Raw genomic sequence first — 27,773 nt, forward strand, 5'->3', positions numbered from 1 at the left:
AACAGCCCTTCTCTGGCTTGTTGATTGAGTGCAGCTCAGCAGAGAGCACAGTCACAAGGCTGAATGCAAGCGTGTGTTTGCCAGTTTTCCTTTGCAGCCTTGGCAGAGCCGAGGGAAGCTTCGAATGAGCGTGTGTGTGTGTGTGTGTGTGTGTGTGTGTGTGTGTGTGTGTGTGTGTGTGTGTGTGTGTGTGTGTGTGTGTGTGTGTGTGTGTGTGTGTGTGTGTGTGTGTGTGTGTGTGTGTGTGTGTGTGTGTGTGTGTGTGTGTGTGTGTGTGTGTGTGTGTGTGTGTGTGTGTGTGTGTGTGTGTGTGACCCTCTTTCTTGGCATGCAAAACATGATTTCAGACGGTTTATGATCAAAATCTAACGATGTTTCCTCAACCCAGAATGGTCACATCGGCTGAATAACCTTGTGAATCCAAATGTATACATCTGTAATTTTAATGTTCAGGAATAGAAAAAGTCAAATTTAGCTCTGAAAACATTGAGATGCTTCAAAGGTTTAATCTACCTGATAAATATTTATTAAAATCTTATGACATGGTGAAAACAATTAAAAAAAACCTATCAAACATTCAAAATTTTCATCTTCATTTATGTAGCGCTGTATTGTGTTGTTTAATACCAAATTATTAAATGTATTATTTAACTAAATTATAAAAAGAAATAGATGAATTCTTATCTGATCGTGCCATGAAGTGAGCTTGCTGCGTTCATACCGCTGTCGTGTGTGAGTCACGGTAACTCGCTTTGAGCGGAGTGACTTCAGCGTTTTGTTCTGAGATCCTAACTGGGCTCTGACCTCAACACTACAGCCGTATGTGTGAGGGTGTCAGTACTTATTTATGTGACTCATGTTGTGGGAACACCAGCTGCATCGTGGGAAATAATTTCTGCTTTTGTGGCAAAAATCAGTTTCTTATCAAGTCAGATGTGTTTTTACAGTTTTTTTTTCACGTTGTAGTATAAAGGTTAGAGCCTGGAGGATATGGTAACACTTTACGATAAGGGTCCTTTTATTGTCTCTTAGTGCATTTTTAAGCACTAATAAACAAAGTTTTTTTTTAAAATTATTTTCCTGGTATTAAAGGTGCATTATGTAGAAAATAAGTAAAAATGACATCTGTGGTAAAATCTGGTTACTGCAATCACTTTAAACAACTAAGGAGGTTTTTGCTGGCAGTCGTCCCCCCCCCCCCCCCCCCCCCCCCCCGATGTCAGGTATAGGGAACTGGACCCAAAAGCAAGGCTCGAGAACAAGGAGGTAAAAAGCAAATGTCCTTTTTTAAGGCAGAGATCAAAAGCAGGTAAAAATTCCAACGAACAAATCAAAGTAAGCTGGCAAAAAGTGCAGAGACGAATGAATCAAAACTAAGTCAGAAAAACTGAGAGCAAACACTAATCATGGCTGGAACGAAGTGCTAGAAGACAACAGCGAACTGGCAACTGGAAGGAAAACAGAGAGAGGTTAAATACAAGTGAACACAGCTGGGATGAATCTGGTTAATGAAGGACAGGAAGTGACTTGGAGGAGAGAGGTCAAAGTAAAACAGGAAACAAAGAGCTGGGCTCTTGGCAGGGTGTGACAACTGATGATAAACAGTTATGTCCCTCCTTCCTTTGTTTTGAAAAGAGAAAGACTGACAGTTCAACAGCCAGCCAGATATGAAATACGCTTCAGTAGAACCTTCCTTCCTAAATGACCGAAACATCAGACTCTCACTGGAAAATTCTCACTATATTCTTACATACTGCACCTTTAACTACAAGGCGTCCTTAAGGTTAGGACGGGGGTGGGGGGTGGGGGGAGGGGTCTTGCTTAGTAATGCATTACAAAATATGGTTAAGCAGTTGTTAATACTTTATTAAATAGGGTAATAATGCTTAATTATTTTAAATTTAATTTGGTGGTGAGATCCTGTTTTAAGCAAACGGCCTCTCATTGGTGCTCCGGTCTCTGCCTTGAACCGTCTGCAGGTGGTTCGAAATGCTGCTGCTAGGTTCCTGACAAACACAAGCCGATGCAGCTATATTACTCCAGTCCTGGTGAATCACCACTGGCTTCCGGTTACCCTCCGTGTGAGGTTCAAACTATTGACTTTTGTATTCAAGGCTCTGAATGACCTAGCTCCATCTTATTTATCTGGTATCCTCACTCTATCCGTCCCTACGTGCGTTGAGGTCTGCTGACCAGGTGCGACTGTGCACTCCCTGTATGTGTTAGAAGTCATGGGGTGAGCGGGCATTTATGTGCGCTACTCCCAGACTATTAAGCTTGCTGCACACGAGAGCAAACTGCTGAGCAAATGGCCTCAAATGACCTGTTGCTAAGCAGATACCTCGCTGTGTGCGCCTGATTTTCACTGAGTTTCTCACCTCACGAGATGCTGAGGTGAATATCTGATCAGTTACAGTCAAACAGGCATCCTCTCACTGTTTATAAATCTCTTCAATGAGCCCTACTTTTATGGCTTGGCTTTCGGAAAGTGACAAATTCATTTAGTATTTGTTTTTATTTTTATTTTTTGTACCGATGGTTTTTAATTTGATGGCATTTTTAGTTTTACCTGTTTTAAATGACCGTGCCCTTTGGTCAGCTCTTAAGCTGTGGTTAAATGTGCTATATGAATAAAATGGTATGGTAATAATTTATGTTAAGAAAGGGATCCTTATTGAAAAGTGCTACAGAGGATTTAAACATAAGGTGAGTAAGGTTAAAGGTGTGGCTCACTCGTTCAGTCCAGTGTTTTCCAACCCTGGTCCTCAGGACACGCTGACCTGCATGTTTTCCACGTCTCTGCTTCAGCACACCTGATTTACGTCGGCTCTTCAGGAGAACATCAAGTGTTGCAGATGCCTGTTAATCACTCATTAATTTAAAGTGACAGTGTGTATTTCTCCTGGCAATAGGGGGCAGTAGAAACCTAAATCATTCCAAGCAAGCAGTATTTTGTGTTGGTGTAAGACCTTACCAATGGATGTCCATTAGGGTCAAAAAGCCCTGGGGAGTGCAAACTTTAGCAAAGCACATTAGACACCCTTTCATCACTGGCAACAAGTGAAGAGGTAAATGTGTAAAACAACAACATTTAAGACTGACGAAAGTTCTGTAACCATTTGTTACTAATCAGTAAATGTACTATGTCCTCTCGGGTTTCCATAAAAGGAAACATGGCATCTAATATGGCGTCACCCAAGAGACTTAGGGTGTTTCTCAATGCCAAGGAACTAGGAATGAGCCGGATACTCGTTTCAGACGAGTATCCGGAACGGATAAAGCATTTTTGACGAATACGAGCATGAAACGAGTAAAACGAGTCAATATCTGTAATCATGCTGAAGGAAAATCCTCATTGGGTAACTGACTGTCTTCACGCTCTGTGATTGGCCAGTCACATAGAGCGCCCGCCCCTCCCTACACACAAAACTCTCTACCCGGCCGGGAGCGCAGTCTGGCCGATTCATCCACGCACACGCACACACACACACACACACACACACACACACACACACACACACACACACACACACACACACACACACACACACACACACACACAGACAGTAACGGATCTCACTGTGATTGCTTCACTGTTTCTCACGTTTCTTCAGTTTTCTCTAGGTTTTCTTCAGCTCGCCTCTTTATCGGTTGAATATTTAAAGTTACTTTTTTCGTAACTGACATGGTGCATTTGACAAGACAGAGCTGACGTGCTGTTGTCACTACCTCCGCTCCGGTCGGGTTTTTTATTTTTTTGAACTCCCCCTCTCTCTCTCTCTCTCTCTCTCTCTCTCTCTCACACTCACACTCACACTCACACTCACACACACACGCACGCACGCACGCACACGCACATTGATCAAAATTGTTTTGTTTAACTTTGTGTGGGAAAATGCCAAGAACGTTAAGAAAAAAATCAGTTTAATCAAATTAAAATTTAAAAAAATATATAAAGTTGTGTCTGGTTCTAGCATTTCATATTTCCTAGTTCTTACTGCATGAGTTCAGATGTATTAATCCATGCACTCAAATATTAATGTTCTGATTTTATTGAAAAACTTCTGTAATAGTTCCTTTACTATTGTGATCAAAAATATTTAATCTCAATTCTGAGACTGCTCTGTAAATAGTTTTCAAATAAACAATAACACATAGCAACTTCTGATCAATCCATATCAATTTCAGATAATACATTGATGTAAACCACGCCCACTTCCGGTTAAATCATGCCCACTTCCGGGTTATGCCACGCCCATTACGAGTACAGATACAGATAATTTAGTTGGTTGAACACATACAGATACAGATACAGATAGTGGTGTACTCGCTCATCCCTACAAGGAACCTTGCATTGATGTCTTGGCCCCGCCCCGGTTACCTAGGAGATACGTCATCGGGAGCCGCCAAGACGTGTTCCAATGTTCATGCTCTACATGTTCTACATTTACACGGGAGGTGTCTTGTAGCCTAGCCTTGGTCAAAAATTACCCAGAATACACCGCAGTATTTTCAAAAGGATGGCGGATCAGAAGCCGGCGGCTACTTCGGGACAGTTTTCAAGTTTAAAAGTAGGTCAGCTAATTTCAATTTTTTTATTTTTATCCAAAGAAGTTATCTATGGTTGGTTAGTGGCTTAGTAGTTGCAGCTTCGGTGGCTAGCGGGTAGTAACGCACTTACATTTTTTATTTAATAAACATATACACAATTTAAAAAGTAAACAGCTCGTTATATGTTTATATTGAAACTAATACGTATAAAATATAACGTTTCCCGTGTCACGTGACGTTACATGGCCACTGTGGAAGCCGCGGTCACGTGATGCAAGTCTGTTCCATTTAACCGTTTTCTTTGACCAAGGAAGGACAGCGTCCTCGTAAGCAAGGCGCCTGGCCTCGCTATACATCCCCTCACAAGGCCCGGTGCCTTGACATTGAGAAACACCCTTATTTTATGGTTATATGTTACAAAGCTGCCAATATTTTTCAACAACTGGGCATCATTTCATTCATTTTCAACAACATTTTGATGGATATTTCCAGAAATTAAGGGTAAAAACTACAGATAGTTTCTTTAAGTCAGGTGTATGGCAACAAGGAAACACTGGTGTTTAAAAGGGCAACATGGAAATCATGCATGACGACCCGGATAGGGAAACACTGGTTTAATCAATATATTTACAGTGGTCTCGTAAAAAGGAATGCCTTGTAAGTTTTACTCTGGAGGAAAAAAGCTCTGGTGTGCCTGTTTCAGGAACTAGAAATGTGCCACACCAGGGGAGATCTTCAGACGGCAGGATTTGGAGTCTTACTTCCTGATATTTGAACATATTACCTCAGATTGGATGACAGCAATGTGACTCTACCATTGCTTCCATTGATGTTTTTTTCTCCACAAACAACACAAGCCTAAAGGAGTTTGGCCATGTGGTGGAGTTGCTAATGCTAATAGTTGGCTTCTACTAGCCAAGGCATTTTTGGCTGTTTCCTGGATGCTAAACCAACAACAGCCTTCCCCATTGTAAGTCAAGATGGGTGAGTCCATGAATGTTAAGTGCCTGTGTGACGTAGATCTGTCAGGATTTTCTAATCCTAGAGTTTCGCCGTCTATTTCCTATCAGAAGCAGGAGATAAGTGTAGGAGACTATTTTCATGTTCAGCCTGCATGAAACTCTCAGAGTGACGCGTTAGAATCAGAAATGATATTTTAAAATTGTTTTTTCAGTGAACTACAACTTTGATATCCCCCAAAATCTGTCTGTGTGTGTGTGTGTGTGTGTGTGTACTTGTTTTTATATCACAATGGAGTCCAAAACCAGATCTGCACACAAGATTTTAAGGACTTCCTATAAACTTGAAAACCAAAACTAAATTAGAAAAAAACGTGCACATATGCGAGTTAGTTCCATGCAGGCCGATGGCCCAGAGCCACTTAAAGGATTCTGGGTTGGATCAGCATCAAACACGTGACACGCCATCTTCAGGGCGCACGTTAACACGCATGTGCAGTCGGCCATCCCAAAAGGTGAGTTTAATATCAAACACACACAGAAAAGCAGCGCTCCTTGGCATTTGACGCTTGTGTTTGATTTTAGTAATAATTTAGAGAACTTTGTTATTGGGGTTTATTTTTGTAAACGATCAGCTTTTGCTTTGTGACCCTTTGTTTTCTAACTTATGTTGTCCTGCTGATACTGCTGACTCAGAACCAACACAGTCTCATGTAATTCTGCAGTAATACTGATCCCAGATCTGTTTTTGAGCTCAGGGAGGCGTGACTCAAACTGAGATCTTGTTAAAGCATTAACTGACAAATCAGAGGGAGCTCAGCGGCAGAGGGACAAGAACATGAGAGAATGTGCATTTAGTGCCAACTGGGTTACTGGAGTTAGCTGATAAGCAAAAGAACCCTGCAAGAAGGCAATAATAATTAAAAATATAAGAAATATTAGTCAAATGAGAAGTGCGTAGCTGTATTCTTTGTGGCTGCAATTTGTTGGGTTCCTTATATAGGAAACTTTCTTCTGATTGGCTTAATGAAGTGACCTGTATTGGAATGTTTACCATGTGAAGTGCCTTGAGACGACTCTTGTGATTTGGCGCTATATAAATAAACTTGAATTGAATTGAATACACTCTTTATAATATAACACACAACATCATCAGTGGCAACTGAACAATCAGACACACTATTAGTATTTAATACATTGTACCATGTACACAAACACATGGCAAAATCTAAAGTCAAAATAATGCAGGCGCCCCTAGTGGCCGGTTTCAGTACATGTCTTAAGTCCCGCCCCCTTTCATACAAACGAATGGGGCAATGGCTGTGTTCGAGATGAGCCAGTTCTGCGCAGATTAGATCAGCAGTGATCGGCGAGCAGCGCATGCCGGTTAGATTTGTGTCCGACTTGACGCCGGCTTGCTCTGACGTCGTGCATACGTAGGCAACGATAACCTCGTGAGATCAGGGCGGCCACAGATTTTGGAGCAAGGCACTGCAGTTGCTCTCCACCGGCTGCAAAACCTAGGGGATGACAGGAAACGCCTGGCTCTCGCCTGATCTAAGATCTGATTGGTTCAAATTTTGATCCAAACATCCGGTGGTAGAACATGATATGTTAGTTGGTCACATGTATTCTGTAAATCATGTAACGTTGATGATGACAACTATATAGGCCATTATGGGGCGACGGTGGCACAGGAGTTAAGTGCTCGCCCCGCAATCGGAAGGTTGCAGGTTCGAGCCCCGCTCAGTCTGTCGTTGTCGTTGTGTCCTTGGGCAAGACACTTAACCCACGTTGCCTGCTGGTGGTGGTTGGAGGGACTGGTGGCGCCAGTGCTCGGCAGCCTCGCCTCTGTCAGTGTGCCCCAGGGCAGCTGTGGCTACATTGTAGCTCATCCCCACCAGTGTGTGAATGTGTGTGTGAATGGGTGAATGGGTGAATGACTGATTGTGTTGTAAAGCGCCTTGGGGGGTTCCAGGACTCTAGAAGGCGCTATATCAAATACAGGCCATTTACCATAAAGAGAAATGTGTTTTGTGTTCTTTTGTCATGTTTCCTATGAGCACACTAAAGCTACAGCTGCTAACCTTTACTTATTATTACAGTCATGTCTTCATATACAACATATGATATCCACAAGCACGTGAGGATGTGTTTCAGCTGCTAACAGGTACCAGAATTAAAATAGAAAATGAAACAAGTATGAACGCTAACACGATATCTTCAGCCATCGCCACCCCCGAGCTACACATGCAGGAAATTGTGTCCGACCTTAAACGCCGGCTTTCAGCCACTCCCCCTGCTGCTTCCGTCTGCTCTCGTCTGTTTTCCAGGCGAGGCGCTGCTCAACTCCAACACGGCCATTGTCATGACCTAAAAACAGAAAGCACACCATTTTTTTGCATTGCTGCCTTATATTTCCATTATTCATTTTTGTAAAACATCTAGTTGTAAAAATTCATTTGAGGCCAAAAAATTAACCCTAAATGAGTGTGGGTGAGTAGGCTCATGAACAAGATGTGAATAAGGACCTCGAATACTTTATAAGTAGACTAGAAAGTATAGTTTCATATGTCATGTGTCGTATTGCAACATACTGTTAAAGAATTCTTTAAAGCGATACAAAATATTATATTGATCACATGAAATAACATTACAATTTTTCTAACAAATTGTTAATTTATGCACAAACTTTTTACAAAAGCAGAAAATAAATTTGTGGAAAAATATGATTAAAAATAAAATATAAAAACCTTACAAGTAAGAACAAAAGAAATGATACAACAGAACTGGAATAATTGTTTTATCACTGATTTCCATGAATTTAAAGGTAATCTCTATTTTAAACAAACATTCCAGCAGCAGCTTCACTGCTTTCAGTTCAGCTCAGAATCCAATTTAAAACCCTGCTGATTACTTTGTGGGCTCTCAAGAGACCGACCTCTTCTTCTATCACAGACTTTACTGTTTAATGGCTCTCAGCTTGTAGGTCTTTAATGTCTGGAAACAAATCAGCCACTCTTTTACATCTCACGGCCACAATGAACTAACAGGCTGCATGAATTGATGCAACATCAGCTTCCTCGGGTCAGACAAAGCCACACAAATCTACGTCATACGGGAAAGGCCGTTGCTCAGAGTTTGTTTTTTCTAGGAGAAGCTAACCATTAGCATTAGCAACTCCACATCATGACAGAACTCCTTGGCTTATGCTATTTGTAGAGCTAAAACACCAACATTGCAACAAAAAAAAGAAAAAATGGATGCAGTGGAAGAGTTGTGTTGCTGTTTGCCAATCTGAGGAGAGATAATTATGAATAAAAATCCAAATTTCCCCATTTTTTGCCCCTAACTCCTCTAGGTTCCTGAGTGCCAGAGCTTTTTCCCCACAGAAATCGACTCACACAACATTCATTTATACTAAAGACCACAGCAGAATTATCAAAATAAAGAGTGTATGCTGATGTGACAGGGTGAGCGTCCTGTCACTGTGTCCCGATTGATCATGCACCCGGGCTACTAGGCCATGAGGATGCCCCTTTGGCTGACTGGTTAGCGAATATGACTCACCTGGGAGTCTGGGGACTGAATCCCACCTGGGCCCTTGATCTCCACCTTCTCACACGCCTTTTGAAGTACTATTAGGAAGGAACTGGAATTTTAGTATTTGTTTCTGTTTTGTGAAACAACCTTTTGAAAGATAAAAATGTTATTTTTGCAGTATTTATTTGTTTTGTGTAGATTTTCTGTCAATTTGACATCTTTTAAAATTTCTCTGGAACCCCAGGTAAGATGGTCGCTACCCATGCGTCTGTCTGCTTCCTCTTCTCTTTTCACAATTTTCCGTTTTTAAACGCAGTGAACCAAAATAAGGACTACAAGAGGTCCCGGTTTATTTGTTCTGTTGGCTGGCATCCCTTAAAACTGGTCTGAAGTCAGGCCTGCTGAACACGCGTGTGTCGCTCAACATGACATCAGCTTGTAAAGCTCCATCACAAACACGTGAGTCGTTCGGTGCATTCCCTGCCACGGCTAACGAGATTCTCCTCATTAAATCCCCTAATCCGAGTTGAGGATGGAGTGGGGGGGTGGGGGTGGCAAGGTGTTGTGTGAGTCTGGAGGAGGAAATGAAGGAAGCAGAGGCTGAGACCTGACCTGAAGGACTAGGACATGCAATGTCTCCTCTGGAGTTGTCCCTCCTGTTCTGTTTGATTTAAAGCTTTGAGGACCGTCTGCAGGTGGTGCTGAAGGCTTTCGGGACTGGTGCTTCATTAGTATCTATCCAACCGTGACCCTCTGCATGGGTAAAAAACCTGGAGAGGCAACTCTGGGCTGACGTAGCATGTAAGTAAACAAATAACCTTATAAATAGCCCGTGTGATGTGTGTAGTGAGACATTTGTCACTTTTTGGCCTTGTGTGGGTTCCAGCTTTCCCTTTAAATAATCTCCTGCACCTCTTGTAGATGATAAACACCTGATTTGTGTATGTAAGTGGTGTGTGTGTGTGTGTGTGAGGCCTAAATCTGAGTGTCTGAGCCTTGTCTGACTGTTGTCCTTGTCCTTGATAGGTCTCAACCCCAGTCATCAACGTGAGACGTGACACTGTCAGGGCAACACAACATGTATGAAGGAGAAAGTCATTTTGTTTCCTCCTGTCAGCTGTCGAGGACATAGGGCTCTGCTGCTTTCCTCCTCTCATCTCCAGACTCGCCGTTCATCATGGAGTCTCTGGTGAGATTTAAAAAGTCACTCAGGATGCCGATCAGGAAGCTGGCAAGTTGTGTGACAGAGGCAAAAGAGAGGAGGTTGCGTGCCAAACGCAGAGCGAAGAGGGGCAGGGGGCAGAGAGGAGGCAACGTGTCCAGGAAAACCCCTTCCCTCAGAGGTGCCAAGCCCAAAGACCCGTCAGTCCTTCGCTCGTATCAGGCCGACCTGGAGAAAGAGAGGCAAGTGGACACTGGGCATCATACGAAAACACGCAAATATAAATAAATCTGGAGAATAAGCAGCCATTACTGTCTGTTAAATGCAGTAAAGATGACTTGATGGTATGTTGCTGAGGATGAATCACTAAGAATAATAATCTTATATTATCAGCAAATCTTAAATAGATGGGGCTAGAAAACCCATGAAATGATTAATGCTACTTCCTGTTTTTTTAATTAATGTTTGCATTTAAGCTGTAATATACAGAAAACTTCAAATCTGGAATATTTAATGGAATCATGTAGGAATCTGCGTGTTTATGTATGTATGTTTTTTTTTTTTTTTTTTAGAAAAAAAGAAATACATTCTAATCTAAATCCCCCTTCTGGGAACATAAGGGCATAATCACCTGAGTGCTTGAGAGCAGAGCACCGCTTCAGCCTCTTCACGATGAAGAGGAAGCCTCTGAGCTGAACCGAGGTGCTGTGTGACTAAGGCGTTGAATTCAGAGCGTAATGTTTCCGGTGTGTTTGTGTTTGCAGAAAAGTGCGAGAAGCTACAAACGCTGAGAAAAATGCACAGAGAGCAGCTATGAGAGCTCACTTCAGGAGGAAATATCAGCTCGCTGAGGTTTGTGAGAACCTCAAAAGATTTACCCACAACTTTCACAGCTGTGGTGATGCTTTAAGAGTTATGGTCATGTGATATCTTACTTGTAGACAACTCACTCAGAGACCTCAGCTTGGAGAAGCAGAGATTAGACAAGCTAATGACCATTTTATGGGTATTCACACAGATTTCTATGTTAACAGCTATGCAATGTATAATTGAAACCTGTGAAAAGAGTTTAAACAGTGTTCAGATGAGCCAGTCTGACATTATTCAGATCAGAGTTGCTTTACGATGGCAGAAATCCAAGTAAATCTTAGCTAATTTGCCAAGCCGTTAGCTATTTCTCTGTAATAAGTTAATTTACATGTTATTTAATAAGCCATAAGACATAAGATTCCATAGCAAATATGAAATCACCCTGATGGATCTGTGGGTACTGTTTAACCAGAAGATTGGAACTTTTTATTGCAGGGATTAGATAACAGCTTCGTATTCACTCAGAGACAACAGAAGACAGTCAGGTTTTAAAAGTTTAAAGATTTATTACTAAACAAATTAAACTAGACTAACTTTAACACTAAATGTATGGTGTAACCATACGAGACGAAGAATGGTGTAGTGTGGAATGTTGCTCAGAACCAAACCAGCAAATCCGAAGAAACGATTAGTTCTGGTGGGAAGTGAAGGTGATGTCTTCGTGCTAAGCTTTGGTCAGGAGATTCATAAACACATTCAACGCCATTTCGTCGGTCTACGTACCCTGAGCGGAAGTCCCCGTCTAGATCAGGAGGTGTAAAGGTCCAGCTTGACCTTTATGGAGCCGGAGCCTGTAGAACAGCCGCTGCAGCCGACCTCCAGTCTTGAGATACTCCCGGGTCACGACAGTTTGGTTGGCATCTAGCGAGACCCAAAACTGGGTTGTGATGATTCAGCTTTTATTCTGAAAGGAACTGTTGCAGCAGTTGGAACAGCAACAGATTTTATCCAGCTTGTTGTTGGTTCTTTTGGCTGAAGAGGAAAGTTACGGATTGACCACTCCGACAACTTCTCTAGAACGCTTTGAACTCCCGTTAGAGACGACGTGGGCATAGTTTTATACTTCGGATGTTTTGATTTACGGCCGAATGAAAAGTTGACAGATTTACCAAGCACCACCAAAACCCCGCCTCCGTCAGATCTGGCAGATTCTGATTGGATCAGTAAAGCAATGTGTCGTCTCTTAACGCTACGTGAGATCAGTCCTGGTGGAAACATTTAAAGTCATATTACTTATTATATTCTATAGGATTATAATAAAGTAATTAATATTTTCATTTCACAGATTGGTCGCATCTTATTAATTGACTAACACTTTGATTGATTAGCTTTATTAAAAATAGAGTTCTTTGATTTATTAAAGGGAGAGAGTCCATTCTTCATTCTTCTCTTGAGCTGGAAAGAAGCAGTTTAGAGCAAATGCATGAGACCTTGAGGGCATATCTCATGCAGACTAGTTCTGTGTCAGAGGAGAGGGGGAAATGACTTTAGGTGGAAAACAGTCATTTCATTCTGTCACATCTCCTAAGGTCATTCAAAGATCAGCAACCATAACCCTATCACCACTTTCCAAAAAGGCTTCCCAGCTGGCTAAAAATATTTTATAAGTATTTATTAATTGATCTGTAATGCATAAGTCATTAGTTTATTATGCATTATTCAAGAGCTAGAAAAAGACATAACTGGCTGTGGTCTTGCCAAATTCTGAGCCTGTCACACTGAGAGCCAGGGGAGTAGGACCCAAAATGCAGATACCCAGAACGACATGACGCAGGAGTGGATGTGAAAGAAAGCATTCCTTTTTTAGGATGACAAAAAATAAATAAAATCCAAGCGGGGCACGAAAGCCAAATATCCTAGAAACCTGGAGATCTAGAGACCACGAAGGAGGGGGAACAAAACAACACTGACAGCAACAATGGACCAACAACACATTGAGACGCAGACAGGGTTTTATACACGGGGCTGGGTGATTGGGAGAACGAGGAGCAGGTGTGTGGGGAGAGACTGGTAAGATTAATTAACTAAATGGGAAGGGAAAACCAAGCAGAGGGGATAACCCTTAACCTATGAATCTCTAAACAATCTCTAAATATTCTCTAAACAATCTCTAAATAAATAAACCTGAAAGACTAAGGGCACAGGAGAACCAAAGATAAATAACTAATAACCTGAGGAGTGAGGGAGACAAATTAACAAGTGGGGAAGGAAAACACACACAAAAGGAGACTAATAAAATGAAAAGCTGAACCTATTAAAAAAAACTACAGAGGGGTGACTAGGACAGACCTGAGGGAAACTGGGAGTGAGCTGGGGACAAAAGGGGCACAGAAGACTTAGGGAAACATGATAGAGACCTGGAGGGAAACCTGGAAGGGGCTGGGGACCACAAGGAGGCACCTGAGGAGGGATGCAGACAAGGAGACACTTGAGGAACACAAGGAGACACTTAAGGGAAACCTAGAGAGGGATGGAGAACACAAGAAGACACATGAGGGAGACGCAGGACGCAGCCATGACAGAGCCCAATCTGTGCATCCGTAAAGTTAATCTGTAGTTTCTTTCTTTTTGCTTACACTTTACAGATGAATTAATAAAATAATCTATGAAATATTTAATATACATTTATAAGGGTATTTCAATGGAAACCTAATTCCATGCTGTAGTTCTTTTTTAAAACACAGAGCAGTTTTTGTGTACCTGTTTTCCCGCTACGTTTCGTTTGCAAAACGTTGGCAAACGAAACGTAGCGGGAAAACAGGTAAACAAAAACTGCTCTGTGTTTTAAAAAAGAGCTACAGCATGGAATTAGAGATACGACACAGCAAGAAAACACCTAAGATGTTCAATGGAAACCTATTTAAATGAACTGAATTATTACTCCTACCTGAAATATTCCCAAACGAACACACTTAGTTATGTTGTGTTAATTTGTCCGACATGTTGGTTTAAACAGTCAAAATTATCCACAAGTGTATTGTTATTTTTTCTACTTTAATCTATTGAACCAATATTTGGTATTATTTATTTTAAAAGAGAGAACGTGTGAGTCTGAGTACGTTAAGTTCAAATGTCAATAACAGAAAAATAAGATTACAGGGGTATTATGATAATTAAGTCCTGTTATAATAAATATTTTTGCTTCGCTTCTGTTCTGCCTTCATCGTTCAGAGCTCTGATGACACAAACCACCTGAGGTCTTTTGGCGGTAAAGTATCGCTCCCCCGTGAGCTGTCCAAGATTGTTCATCCTGAAGCCAAAACCAAGGACGACGGATTCAACCTGCTGAGCGCCTTTCAAGGCCTCGGCATCAGCACGGCGGCGCTCAGGGGGAGGAAACCCAGCAGGACCCCCACACTCACTACTGGAGACTCTTGTAGAGTTATGTGATCAATACAGAGGTGTGTCCTCTTCTGTGGGACTATTTTAATTTGACTGCAATGGTATATAGACACAACTTGCTCATAACTGTAAAATGCCATTTAAATATTGTTTATTTTTTGTCTTCTGTCTGAAATGAACATTTGATATATTTGAAATTACCATAATTTGCTAAAAATGAATGTACTGTTTTAACTATAACATGTAGCGTAAAAACTAGGGGTGTGCATTGGCAATAATCTGGCGATTCGATATACGATACAGGCCAAAAGTTTGGACACATCTTCTCATTCAATGTGTTTTCCTTATTTTCATGACCATTTACATTGGTATATTCTCACTGAAGGCATCAAAACTATTAATGAACACATGTGGAGTTATGCACATAACCAAAAAAGGTGAAATAACCGAAAACATGTTTTATATTTTATTTTCTTCTAAATAGCCACCCTTTGCTCTGATTACTGCTTTGCAAACTCTTGGCATTCTCTTGATGAGCTTCAAGAGGTAGTCACCTGAAATGGTTTTCCAACAGAAGGAGTTCCCAGAGCACTTGCTGGCCCCTTTGTAAATGGTCATGGTCATGAAAATAAGGAAAACACATCGAATGAGAAAGTGTGTCCAAACTTTTGGCCTGTACTGTATACATCACAACGCACGGGAGACGATATTACAACAGAGGAGACACGATATGATATATGTCACAATAAAAGGGAGATAATAAGATATATATCACAATACCAAGGAGACGATATGATATATATCACAATACAACAAAGACGATACGATGTATATCACAACACAAGGGAGATGATACGATATATATCACAATACAAAGGAGACAATACGATATATATCACAATACAACAAAGACAATACGATATATATCACAATACAACGAAGACGATACAATATATATCACAATACAAAGGAGACAATACGATATATATCACAATACAACAAAGACAATACGATATATATCACAATACAACGAAGACGATACAATATATATCACAATACAAGGGAGACGATACGATATATATCACAATACAAAGAAGATGATTCAATATATATTACAATACAAAGGAGACGATACGATATATATCACAATACAAAGGAGACAATACGATATATATCACAATACAACGAAGACGATACAATATATATCACAATTCAAGGGAGACGATACGATATATATCACAATACAACGAAGATGATTCAATATATATCACAATACAAAGGAGACAATACGATATATATCACAATACAACGAAGACGATACAATATATATCACAATTCAAGGGAGACGATACAATATATATCACAATACAACGAAGATGATTCAATATATATTACAATACAAAGGAGACAATACGATATATATCACAATACAAAGGAGACGATACGATATATATCACAATACAAGGGAGACGATACGATATATATCACAATACAAAGGAGACAATACGATATATATCACAATGCAACGAAGACGATACGATATATATGTATGTGTGTGTGTATATATATATATATATATATATATATATATACATTATATTTAAACAGGGGAGATGTTACAATACTAAAAGTCAGAATATATTTCAAAATTTTGAGATTGAATTTTATTTGAAAACTCAGGTCAGATGCTTTCAAGACACATCCAATGTTATTGGGAGTCTAAGTCTCCTCGCCTTCCGGTCAGCTCACGGGTCCCCAGAAAAAAAAGTGAATCACATATATGTTGTACTTCAATTTTACTGAAAAGTTATAATGGGAGTTTGGACTATGCCTGTCATGTAGTTTGAGATTTACTAGCTTGTAAAAAATTTGAATTAAAGCAACTAGATGTTGCAAGTATGACGAAATATAGCTGCTACTTACCACGCAACCAGATTTATAGTCGCCACATTTAATGCTCCTTCTGTCATCTTGGAAGAAGGATTCAAAACTCACTAAACAAGATTTCTCCTCTTCTTTGTGCGTATTTTTTTTGATGATGCCAGTTTGATGAGACGAACATTTGAAGTCTTGAACGTATTTTCACACAAAACCTAAAGTAAATTTTCTTGACGTTCGAAAATAAGCGCTTTCTTTGCATCAAAACGTGTTTTTTAAATCCACGTACATCATCTGTGAAATCCCTGGCACATAACAAAGGGGATCAGAAAATAACTTTTATAGCCCCCGTTGACTTGCACTGATTTTTTCTTATTCCCGGATTTCGTGGGTCCGGAAATAGATGGGCGTGACTTAGGCTCCCTAAAAAGTGGTAGAAACTGCTGCCACCTAGCAGTCAGAGTTTGAATTGCACCACAGAAGAAAAAATAGAAACATTCTCAATGAAAATTTGTTACACTGCTTTTTAATGATCAATTAAGTATCATGACACAAAATACTGCGATATTTCAGTTGATATTTTCTTATATATGACACCTCTAATACACCTGCCAGTGCAGGATTTGCAGCTAAATGGAGATAACCATTTCATAAATACTGCTTTTGAATTGTTAAATACACAAACTTACGATCTATTGCCGACTTTATGGGTCATTTTTTATGCTAATAGAGCAACGATAATTACTGTAAATTGGTTTTAAATGTCACATAAAAGATGAATAACTGCATCTTTCGTTTCATTAAATTTGTAATGTGTTACAGAATAAGTTATTATAGAAGTTGCAGGTGGAAAACCTGCTTGTGCTGGTGCTGAACTGTGACACTATTGTTGTCTTCATGATATATGAATATTAAATCTGGGTAAATCAGTGTTTCTCAAAGTTTTGGCTCAGGAACTCATTTTTGGTCACAAAGTCTCCAGAGAAGTTTGGGAATCACTGATTTAACTCTTATAGACCAAAGTGGCTGGTCTATACACAAGTGAGGAACCTCAGGGAATTGTTTATAATAATTTTGTGTGATTATTTTTATTTATATGCTTTGTTGTTTCCTAAACAGCCAAACTTGTATCTGTAGTTCTGTCTGTTGGCTGATGGGATCATGACGGCGAGTAAAGAGAATTTTTACAGAAAGCAGAAACCTTGAAACTAATGAGACATTGTGTATTTATTTATCTACTGCCGGAGCTTTAAATAAAGGGAAGTCCAGCTGGATGTCCTGAGTTTTGCCCTCTTGTGTCATGTGCGCATCAGCATGTTTGTTGGATCAGCCTGACATTCTGGCTCTGTTGTCCTTCTCTTGAACTTTTGATGCTCGATTCATAAATCATCGCATCCTATCAGTTCATCAGAGTGATAAGAGTCAAGGTTCTGCATGAGGTTGGAGTCAGAGCCGGGAAATAACCAGTCCCACAACAGCGCGTGTCACATCTCTGGATGAGACTGACCAGCGACGTCTCGTTTGGACCATGAGGAGAATGTCAGTGGTGCAGGGTATGTCTGGGTCCAGATTTGTAGCCTTTGCTCAGCAGAAGGGTCTTTGTATGACTGCAGCAGGTGCTGTGGTGGACGGAAACGTAGAAGGGGGGAAAGGAGCTTTGAAAGATGTGAGGAAGAGGGATGTGGATGGACGGGTGCGCAGCTTTGAGGAGATCCCTCACACCGGGAGGAATGGATGGATCAACCTGGTGAAGTTCTGGAGAGAAAACCGTTTTCAGCAGCTTCACAAACACATGGAGCAGACATTCAACGCCCTTGGCCCCATCTACAGGTACAGAGAGGTTCTCCAATTGCAGGTTGTCCTTCCGCACGTAGAAATGGTACATTTATGGTTACACCAGCATCTGTGTGTGTGTGTGAAGGGAGACCGTGGGCACGCTCAGCAGTGTGAACATCTTGTTGCCATCTGACATCAGTGAGCTGTTCAAGTCTGAGGGGCTGCACCCTCGTCGGATGACCCTGCAGCCGTGGGCCACACATCGGGAGATACGCAATCACAGAAAGGGACTCTTCCTCAAGTTAGTATCAGTTTTGGAACGAAGGCAGGAAACATGTTTATCTGAAATGTTAGGTTTCTGTTGCAAAAATGTTTAGCTACAGCTGAAAAATGAAGGTCCTCTGTTCAATTTACAAATTTCTTACATGTAGTTTCTACATAATTGGATCACGTTTGCAGGATGAACATGATTGAGTTGTGTAATGCTAACCTAAAAGGGTACAATGTGGTTTATACATGATTCCTTCTTGTTGGGGTAACATGAATAGATTGTGTTCATGATTACGCTTGCTGGTCAGAATCAGAATCAGGTTTATTGCCATTGTCAGTGAACAAACAATTCACAAACTAGGAACTTGCTTCGGTACTAATGTGCTACATATAACATGAATAATAAGATTAAAAATAGAATAAAATAGAATAAAGTATAATAAAACTAGCATAAAACTTTCAGCTATAAAAAAATGGCAGGTAATGGTAACATGGCCGATAACGTGACGTTGTGTCGAGTACAGAAGACCAGCATGGTTGTGTATTTATAATCTGTTCACAAGTCTAACGGCAGATGGAAAGAAGCTGTTCTTTTGGCGGGAGGTTCTGGTCCGGATGGACCGTAACCTCCTGCCTGAGGGAAGCGGCTCAAAAAGTCTGTGACCCGGGTGCGAAGGGTCAGCTGCTATCCGACCTGCACACCCCCGAGTTCTGGAGACGTACAGGTCCTGGAGAGATGGAAGGCTGCAGCCAATCACCTTCTCAGCAGAGCGCACAATGCGCTGCAGAATGCTGGTTGGACGGAACAGATTTCCCAGCATGCCACACTCTTTATGACTGTTGAAAAGTAAAATACACTCACCTAAAGGATCATTAAGAACACCTGTTCAACTTCTCCTTAATGCAATTATCTAATCAACCAATCACATGGCAGTTGCTTCAATGCATCTAGGGGTGTGCTCCGGGTCAAGACAATCTCCTGAACTCCACACTGAAGGTCAGAATGGGAAAGAAAGGTGACTGAAGCTATTCTGAGCGTGGCATGGTTGTTGGTGCCAGACGGGCCGGTCTGAGTATTTCACAATCTGCTCAGTTACTGGGATTTTCACCCACAACCATTTCTAGGGTTTACAAAGAATGGTGTGAAAGGGGAGAAACATCCAGTATGCGGCAGTCCTGTGGGCGAAAATGCCTTGTTGATGCTAGAGGTCAGAGGAGAATGGGCCGACTGATTGAAGCTGATAGAAGAGCAGCTTTGACTGAAATAAGCACTCGTTACAACCGAGGAATGCAGCAAAGCATTTGTGAGGCCACAGCGCGCACAACCTTGAGGCGGATGGGCTACAGCAGCAGAAGACCCCACCTGGTACCACTCATCTCCACTACAAATAGGAAAAAGATGATACAGTTTGCACCAGCTCACCAAAATTGGACAGTTAATGACTAAAAAATGTAGCCTGGTCTGATGAGTCTCGATTTCTGTTGAGACATTCAGATGGTCGAGTCAGAATTTGGTGTAAACAGAATGAGAACATGGATCCATCATCCTTTTCCACTGTGCAGGCTGGTGGTGGTGGTGTCATGGTGTGGGGATGTTTTCTTGGCACACTTTAGGCCCCTTAGTCCCACTTGGGCATGGTTGAAATGCCACGGGCTACCTGAGCATTGTTTCTGACCATGTCCATCCCTTCATGACCACCATGTACCCGTGCTCTGATGGCTACTTCCAGCAGGATAATGCACCATGTCATAAAGCTCCAATCATTTCTAACTGGTTTCTTGAACATGACGATGAGTTCACCGTACTACAACGGCCCCCACAGCCACCAGATCTCAACCCGATAGAGCATCTTTGGGATGTGGTGGAACGGGAGCTTCGTGCCCTGGATGTGCATCCCACACATCTCCATCAGCTGCAACATGCTGTCCTCTCAATGTGGGCCAACATTTCTACAGAATGCTTTCAGCACCTTGTTGAATCAACGCCACGTAGAATTAAGTCGGTTCTGAAGGAGAAAGGGGGTCAAACACCGTATTAGTATCGTGTTCCTAATAATCCTTTAGGTGAGTGAAAATCAACTGATTGCAGTTCGAGTTCAATCCACATTTATACTATTATGAATTAAAAGAAATAAACATGTGCAAAACAGTTTTGTATACTTCATAAGCTGGCAGTGAGCAAATGGCCTGTATTTGATATAGCGCCTTCTAGAGTCCTGGAACCCCCCAAGGCACGTTGCAACACAATCAGTCATTCACCCATTCACACTCACACCCTGGTGGTGATAAGCTACATTGTAGCCACAGCTGCCCTAGGGTGCACTGACAGAGGCAAGTCTGCCGTACACAGGCGCCACCGGTCCCTCTGAACACCAGGTTAAATGTCTTGCTCAAGGACACGGCTACAACAGACTGAGCGCGGCTCAAACCCTTCCAATTACATGGTGAGCCCTTAACTCCTGTGCCGCCATCGCTAATGACTGAAAATTCAAAAAGCACTCAGTGGTGTCTGCAACTAAAATAACACCATGGAAATGACAGGGAGCATGTGGAACATGCAGACAGGGCACAGACACTTAAAAAGGGCGTTGGTGAGGTTGTGGAAATTCTATGAACGTTTTCACTCTACATACTTAAATAAATAATTTTGAGTCAATGTAAGGATACTACGTTGATCCAATGTAATCTGAATAAATTGAACGAACAAATGCCCAATGTGTTGGTTTGACATGGTCAAAACTGCGTTATTGTACTCGGTTAAGTTACGTGGAAATCGGTGCCATGGTTAGATTGTGTTCCGCATCGAGAGGAGCCAGTTGAGGTGGCTCGGGCATCTGGTCAGGATGCCTCCTGGACGCCTCCCCGGTGAGGTTTTCCAGGCACGTCCCAGGAACGCTTGGGCCTCACTGCTTAGGCTGCTGCCCCCGTGACCCGTCCCCAGATAAGCAGATGGAAATGGATGGAAAGACCTGTTTCACAAAATAAACTTCAATTATTAGTTGATTTGCTCTGCAGCTTTACAAAGAGAGTGATATTGGTCTCCTAACAAAGAAATTTCATCATACTGATTTTTTCTATTCATTTTTATTGTGTTGTTCAATTTTGTTTGGAAGAGGATTAGGGCCCAAAAAAATCCTGACTTTAATCTCAGAATGTTCACGTTCACACCGAATGTGAAACAGTTTCTGCACAGCTTCCTTACTGATCAAAAATAATTAAGTCCAACCAGAGCATTTGCACCGGATGCTGCGTGGAGCAAATCCGGATGTAGGACTTTGGAAGGTTTCCACGGGGAGCCCGTTTTTTCCGGTTTGTCTTGAAGTTCAATAAATGACATGAGCCAGGCTGGAAGTGAGATGTTGAACAGGGAAGTGCATCTGGTTTATTTCAAAATAAAACCGGTGTTGCTATCTTTTGTTTTTCACGACGGGATATCAGTTCACATTAGTTTTAGGTGCATTTTTAAACAGATTGTATCAAATTTCTAATCAGCTGGTGCTCTTGTGGGAGCAGATTTACGGAGACGTTCAGCACACGAACGGCAGTCGGTGTAATAAATGGCTGTCTGTCTGGAAGTCGTACAGGAAACCAGACCACATTCGTATCGCATCGTATCGTGTAAAAATGTACACTTCCAAATGTGCGGATGATGCGGTTACTTTTACACCTGCTAAAAGTACACAGGAAGCATCATCTATTCTCACATTAGCCTTGGAGAACATACAGCTTTGGCTCCATCAGTCATGCCTGTTACTGAATTAAAAAAAAAACAGTTGCAATGATATTCACAAAAAAATCCATAAATCCGGAGCGGTCCAACATGTTCTTGGGGGAGGTAGAGCTGGACCTGGTGCAAGAGTTCAAGTACCTTGGAATGACCCTGGATCCGACACTATCCTTTAAAAAACATATAAAACGTACAGTGAACACAATTAAATTCAATATAAATAACTTTAAACAAATTAGATCTTCAATGACTACAATTTCAGCTACAATGTTTTTGTACTCCATGACTTTCTCTCATATAGACTACTGCATCACAACCTGGTCATTCACTGGGGACACTCTTTTAAAACCAATAGAAATGTTATTCAATAAGTCTATAAAAATCTTGGATCAAAAGCCTTTGTCATTTCACCGTTGTAATATTCTGGCAAAGTACAACATGCTTAATTAGAAAAATGTCATTAAGTTCAAAAATAGTTGTTTCATCTACAGAGCACTTAATGGAATAGCTCCGCCTCCACTTTCCGCATACATAAAATTAAGAGCAGACAAAGGCTATGGTACTAGAGCCTCCACTAGAGGAGATCCCCTACAGGAAAACGACGTTCGGACAAATGGTACTGTCCGTTAGAGGGAGTCCATTTTGGAACAACATTCCAGCGAATATCAGAGAGTATCCCACTTATAGCACCTTTAAAAAGCACCTCAAACTACATCTTTAAAGTTCCCAGACATGTTTGCATCTTTAGTTTTTTGTTTGTTTGTCTATTTTACTGGAATGTTTCTATCTGACTGTTTTTAAATTGTATAGTGTTACTTGTTTTACTTAGTTATCTTGTTGACGGACTACAGATGCAAATGAGCAACTATGCTATAATCTGGCCCATTTACGATCGATACGATGTATTTGATTGTTTATTAATGTGCATTGTCCTGAATAAAGAATTTAATTGAATTGAATTGAATAAAGCATTCGGTGTCAACATTCAGATTAAAATTTTTCCTAATCTTCCATAATTTAGTGACATTTTGTTTCACAAGAGTGGAAACGCTGACACTATTACTGACTGAAGTGAACGTTGGTAGTTCGTTCTTTTCTTGTTTTAATTTTTTTTTTTTTGCCATATCTGGTTCCTCCACAGAAACGGCGAGGAGTGGCGATCCGACCGTCTCCAGCTCAATAAGGAGGTGATGCTGAGTGAAGCCATGAAGCGCTTCCTCCCTCTCCTTGATGACGTGGCGAAAGACTTCTGCAGAATGCTGCAGGGAAAAGTGGAGAGGGACGGGAGAGGAAAGGAAAGCAAGAGCACCCTCACCTTCGATCCCAGCCCTGACCTTTTTCGCTTTGCACTGGAAGGTCAGACAGCATCTTCATCTTCAACCTTTTTCATGCTTTTTAAAGCTGAAGTATGAATAGTTTTATTTGCTGTAAATGCTAACTAGTTTTTTATTACTGCCTCCTCTTGTTCCAACCCCACACACGTCCGTTCAGCCCAACAATCAGGAATTCCAGTCACAAATCCTGATGCAGTCCTCTGACGTCAGAGGATTTATCCAATTTCCATGAACATGGCTTATTTTAGAAACCATAAAAGAGCTTTGACCTTGCACACATCTCACAACTCTTATCTCCATCATTTTAAAGTGAAAGTATTTGCCCCCAGACGTCCCTCTGACCCGAGGAGTATCTGCCCTTGACATCTTCACCATCGTTTTAAAAATAGAATTAGCCAGGCTGCAGCAGCCTTCCTCCTTCAGGTTTCTTCTTTCACGAGTCGATCTGCATCACACCATTTTCACAAGTGTGAATCCTTGTGTGAGTCAGCACAGCACGCAGTTCTCTGCGGACGTGAGCGTGAAGCTGATGACTCTGAGCTCTGATCTAAATGGACCACAGCACACAAACAGCAAAGCAGGAAAGAAGCAGCACAGAGGAGAGTGGTTCATGGGAGGATAACGCAACACAAACATGTTTAATGGTTCATGGATGTGAGGGAGGAGGACGCTCCTGGAAAGCTTAATACCTCCTCGTTTTTCCTCACCCCTGCAGCCAGTTGTCATGTGATCTATGGGGAGCGCATCGGCCTGTTCTCGTCATCTCCGTCTCTGGAGTCCCAGAAGTTCATCTGGGCAGTGGAGCGGATGCTGACCACCACCCCTCCCCTTCTTTACATCCCCCCTCGCCTGCTGGTGCAAGTCGGGGCTTCTCTGTGGACTCAGCACGCCACGGCATGGGACCACATCTTCAGTCATGGTGGGAACAGATACAGGTTCTGATTGACATATTTGCTAGTTTTGCTGTCTTTAATAAGTTTGTTTTTGCTGCTCCAGCGGAGGCAAGGATCCAGAAGGCCTATCAGCGCCTGACATCCTCCCAGGGTCGGGGGTCAGTGACCAAGGGCCAGTACAACGGAGTTCTGGGGCAGCTCATGGAGAAAGGGCAGCTATCCTTAGACCTGATCAAGGCTAACATCACAGAGCTGATGGCTGGAGGGGTTGATACGGTGTGTGTTTATACACGTGGCTGCCTCTCGTGCGTGTGTATGCCACCTCTGATTTAATCCTCTCTGCAGACAGCCGTCCCCCTGCAGTTCGCTCTGTTTGAGCTGGGACGCAACCCGGAGGTGCAGGACATGGTGAGACAGCAGGTGAGGACATCCTGGGCGCAGGCAGGTGGTGATCCTCGGAAAGCCCTGCAGGGGGCGCCGCTACTGAAAGCCACAGTCAAAGAAGTTCTCAGGTACAAATTCTCTATATGTAAAGCTGCTACTTCTTTCTTTTTTCAGTGAATTGATACAAAATCCTCATCAGTTTTGCCGTCTGTAATTATTACAGATGAATTGTAATGCATGTTTTGCTTATATGCGAACATGGGCTGATGGAAAATTTCGGTAATCACTGGCTTAAAGAAACACTGAATAAGTTTCCTGCGTCTCCTAACTACTGGCTGAAAGTAGAATTACAACTGTTGTAAACAACTCTGCCACAGCCTCTGTAGCTAGTATTAACAACAAGCTAACACTAGCTAACGCTGACACGAGCCAACTGATACTAAACAAGCCATAAAGTAAAAAGATCCACAATGTTGAACAAACAATATTATTACTTACAAGCTGAGTAGTAACAAAGCCAGGTCACTATCAGTTCATGATTTCATAGCCTCCTTTAGCTCTCTCAATTGGTTTTAGCTCCGCCATGATGCTAACAAGTAAAAGAAAACGTGTGTTTCTTCTTCTTTTTGTGCTTTTTGTTGACAGTCGGCGAACTGAAAAAGCTAACTGCTAGTCTTTATGGCAGCTATCGGCGCAGTAAACAGCTGTTGCCATAAAGTATGTTTCCATGGGTGCCATCTTGAACACAAAACGGTCACTAAAGGGCTACAGAGTGCTGCCCCATGTAAAGTTGCTCAATGGTACGGTTCAAGAACCACTGAAACCAGTTCAAAAGCAGTAGTTTCACGTAAAAAACCCCTTTAATGTTGCTTTAAACATAAATATATATTTGTAGATATAGCCTATATGTAAGGTTTATGTAGCACACTTACATACATCACCAAGGCTCAACATACATTTATTTACATCACATTAAAAGTACTAAGTTGGGTAACCTGATGACTTTTAAATGCCTGCCTGATTTTATTATGACACTTGCATATAAATACTGATTTTAGCTTGTAACCCTAGCTTTTATGTGAACAACAAGCAGAGTTCAAACATTTCTGTAATTTCATGTTTATAATTTCAAAAGGATACACGTGTATTTCATGTCAGGAGGCCCTCTACCCCTTTCCAATTCAGGACCATGGATTTATGGGATGTTACTAACCTGAGACATTTTAGTTTTCCTTTCTTCATGAGAGGGGGACACAGCATAAATTGGTACTGGAAATTAGGACAATATGGTATGCTGGATATCTGTAAAAAGGCTAATATTGAGCATCCCTAGTTTAAAGTGGGGTTTTATTTTTTTGTATTTGATTAAACAAAACATTTTTGGTAAACCAATTTGCGATTTTGGAATCAAAATTGGTTGAAAGAATAAATAAACCCTGAAGCTATTTGTTTTTAGTTTGCATACTTGTCTCATAAAACCCTCCAAGGCCTCAAAGCAGCAGATTCTCCTGTGGAGAAAAATGAGAACATGGTGTAAAAGCTCATTCATTGCAGTAATTAAAATTAAAAGGTGAAACTAATAGGAGACAGACTCTTTCCATGCAAAGCCAGAAATTTCAGCTTTTATTTGTTGTAACTGTGATGATTGCGGCTTACAATGTATGAAAACCTCAAATTCTAAATCTCAGACGTTGAAAATATTGTGAAAATGTTCAATATTTCAGGCTCAAAGTATCACACTCCAAACAGCTGGTGAATCCAGAACACCTGCAGAGGGTTCCTGAGCCTTTAGAAGGTCTCTCAGTCTAAGCTGAATTACTGACGTAAACGGAATTTGGCACCATATTCTAATTTTTCACGAGTATGTCCAAACCAAACCGCTCTCCAGAATGAATCCTTTCCAGAATTTGAGGCAACAACTTCCAGTGACTTTCATTTGACCTAAAACAAAAAGCATCAGGGACTTCAAAACAGGAATGAACTGCAGTGATGAAGGGAAACAACTCATCACTTTAGATCAGTAGAGCAGGAAAAACAATCAGTGCTCTGAAATTAATATTTTGGTAATCTTGAGAGTGTGGAAAACACGAGTGTTCCTTTGTTTGCATCAGGTTATACCCGGTTGGAATCACGGTTCAGCGGTATCCTGTTACGGATATTGTTCTCCAGAATTATCACATACCTGCAGGGGTGAGTGCTCGTTTCTTATTATCGCTGATTATCTGCTAACAAACACAATCTGGTATAGTGAAGGAGTAATGAGCGTGTTGACTCCTCTACAGACCATGGTTCAAGCCTGCCTCTACCCGATGGGAAGGAGCACCCAGGTGTTTGAGGATCCACTGCGCTTCGATCCCGGTCGGTGGCTGGGCAGCAGGAGAGGAGACGGGGCCGGGTTTCGCTCTCTGTCTTTTGGATTCGGGGCGAGACAGTGTGTTGGGAGGAGGATTGCTGAGAATGAGATGCAGCTCTTGCTCATGCACGTGAGTGTTTTGGTCACATGCGTCTTAAACACGTAGCAATGAAGAGGCCCATGCAGTTGGTAATCTGCTCAAATAACGGCCAAAACAAAAATTCAAATAGGAGCAAAGATCTAAGGTTGGGTTTTAGTAAAGAAACTGAACCTCATATGATAAAACTAGAAGCAGATGCTTCCAGGTTTGGTTAGAATAAAAAAATCACTTTGAACTACAGGCTAAAGGAGAAAGCTGCACAAAATGGAAAGCTTGCAGAAAACAGGAATGAGCTCAACTTTAATGTCTCTAAAATCTGTTCCGTTTCTCCTCTTCCGACTCTTTCGTCGTTTTTATCTCCCTCGCCCACCTCCCTTCATCTTCTCCCCTCTGCGTTCAGATCCTGTTGAACTTCCGTCTCAGCGTGCCGTCCTCAGATGACCTCAAAACCAACCTCACCCTCATCCTGCAGCCAGAGACGCCACCCAAGATCACCTTCAGCCAGCTCTGACACAGACGCCTGAAACGTTTATTCACACAGTTCAGCACGGTGTTGTGATGAGGTTTAAATCAGTTAGAGTCCAATAAAAAAGAATCTCTCCTCTTGATTGAATTGATGACATCTGTTATC

The 27,773-nt window shown here is 41.6% G+C and overlaps 2 protein-coding genes across 2 annotated transcripts; both read left to right on the forward strand.

Annotated features, from left to right (window-relative positions):
- Positions 1-142: 142 nt before the first annotated feature.
- LOC129163518 (complexin-3) lies at positions 143-17,579 on the forward strand. Its single transcript, XM_054741394.2, has 3 exons — positions 143-10,457; positions 10,980-11,067; positions 14,257-17,579. Exons 1-3 carry the CDS (start codon positions 10,231-10,233, stop codon positions 14,473-14,475), a joined length of 534 nt encoding a protein of 177 aa, XP_054597369.1. The 5' UTR covers positions 143-10,230; the 3' UTR covers positions 14,476-17,579.
- Positions 16,038-27,750, forward strand: cyp11c1 (cytochrome P450, family 11, subfamily C, polypeptide 1). The gene is made up of 9 exons (XM_015950577.3): positions 16,038-18,135; positions 18,227-18,382; positions 23,220-23,434; positions 24,128-24,331; positions 24,409-24,581; positions 24,651-24,817; positions 26,801-26,879; positions 26,972-27,172; positions 27,543-27,750. Exons 1-9 carry the CDS (start codon positions 17,834-17,836, stop codon positions 27,651-27,653), a joined length of 1,608 nt encoding a protein of 535 aa, XP_015806063.3. The 5' UTR covers positions 16,038-17,833; the 3' UTR covers positions 27,654-27,750.
- Positions 27,751-27,773: the final 23 nt, after the last annotated feature.

The sequence above is a fragment of the Nothobranchius furzeri genome, chromosome 5 (genome assembly GCF_043380555.1).
Source record: "Nothobranchius furzeri strain GRZ-AD chromosome 5, NfurGRZ-RIMD1, whole genome shotgun sequence".
Lineage (NCBI taxonomy): Eukaryota > Metazoa > Chordata > Actinopteri > Cyprinodontiformes > Nothobranchiidae > Nothobranchius > Nothobranchius furzeri.

Coding starts and splice junctions, on each gene's coding strand:
- LOC129163518 (XM_054741394.2), top strand. CDS start 10,231: ATGGAGTCTCTGGTGAGATTTAAAAAGTCACTCAGGATGCCGATCAGG. Junction 10,458..10,979: donor GCCGACCTGGAGAAAGAGAG/GCAAGTGGACAC, acceptor TTGTGTTTGCAG/AAAAGTGCGAGAAGCTACAA. Junction 11,068..14,256: donor GGAAATATCAGCTCGCTGAG/GTTTGTGAGAAC, acceptor TTCATCGTTCAG/AGCTCTGATGACACAAACCA.
- cyp11c1 (XM_015950577.3), top strand. CDS start 17,834: ATGAGGAGAATGTCAGTGGTGCAGGGTATGTCTGGGTCCAGATTTGTA. Junction 18,136..18,226: donor GCCCTTGGCCCCATCTACAG/GTACAGAGAGGT, acceptor GTGTGTGTGAAG/GGAGACCGTGGGCACGCTCA. Junction 24,332..24,408: donor GGACCACATCTTCAGTCATG/GTGGGAACAGAT, acceptor TTGCTGCTCCAG/CGGAGGCAAGGATCCAGAAG.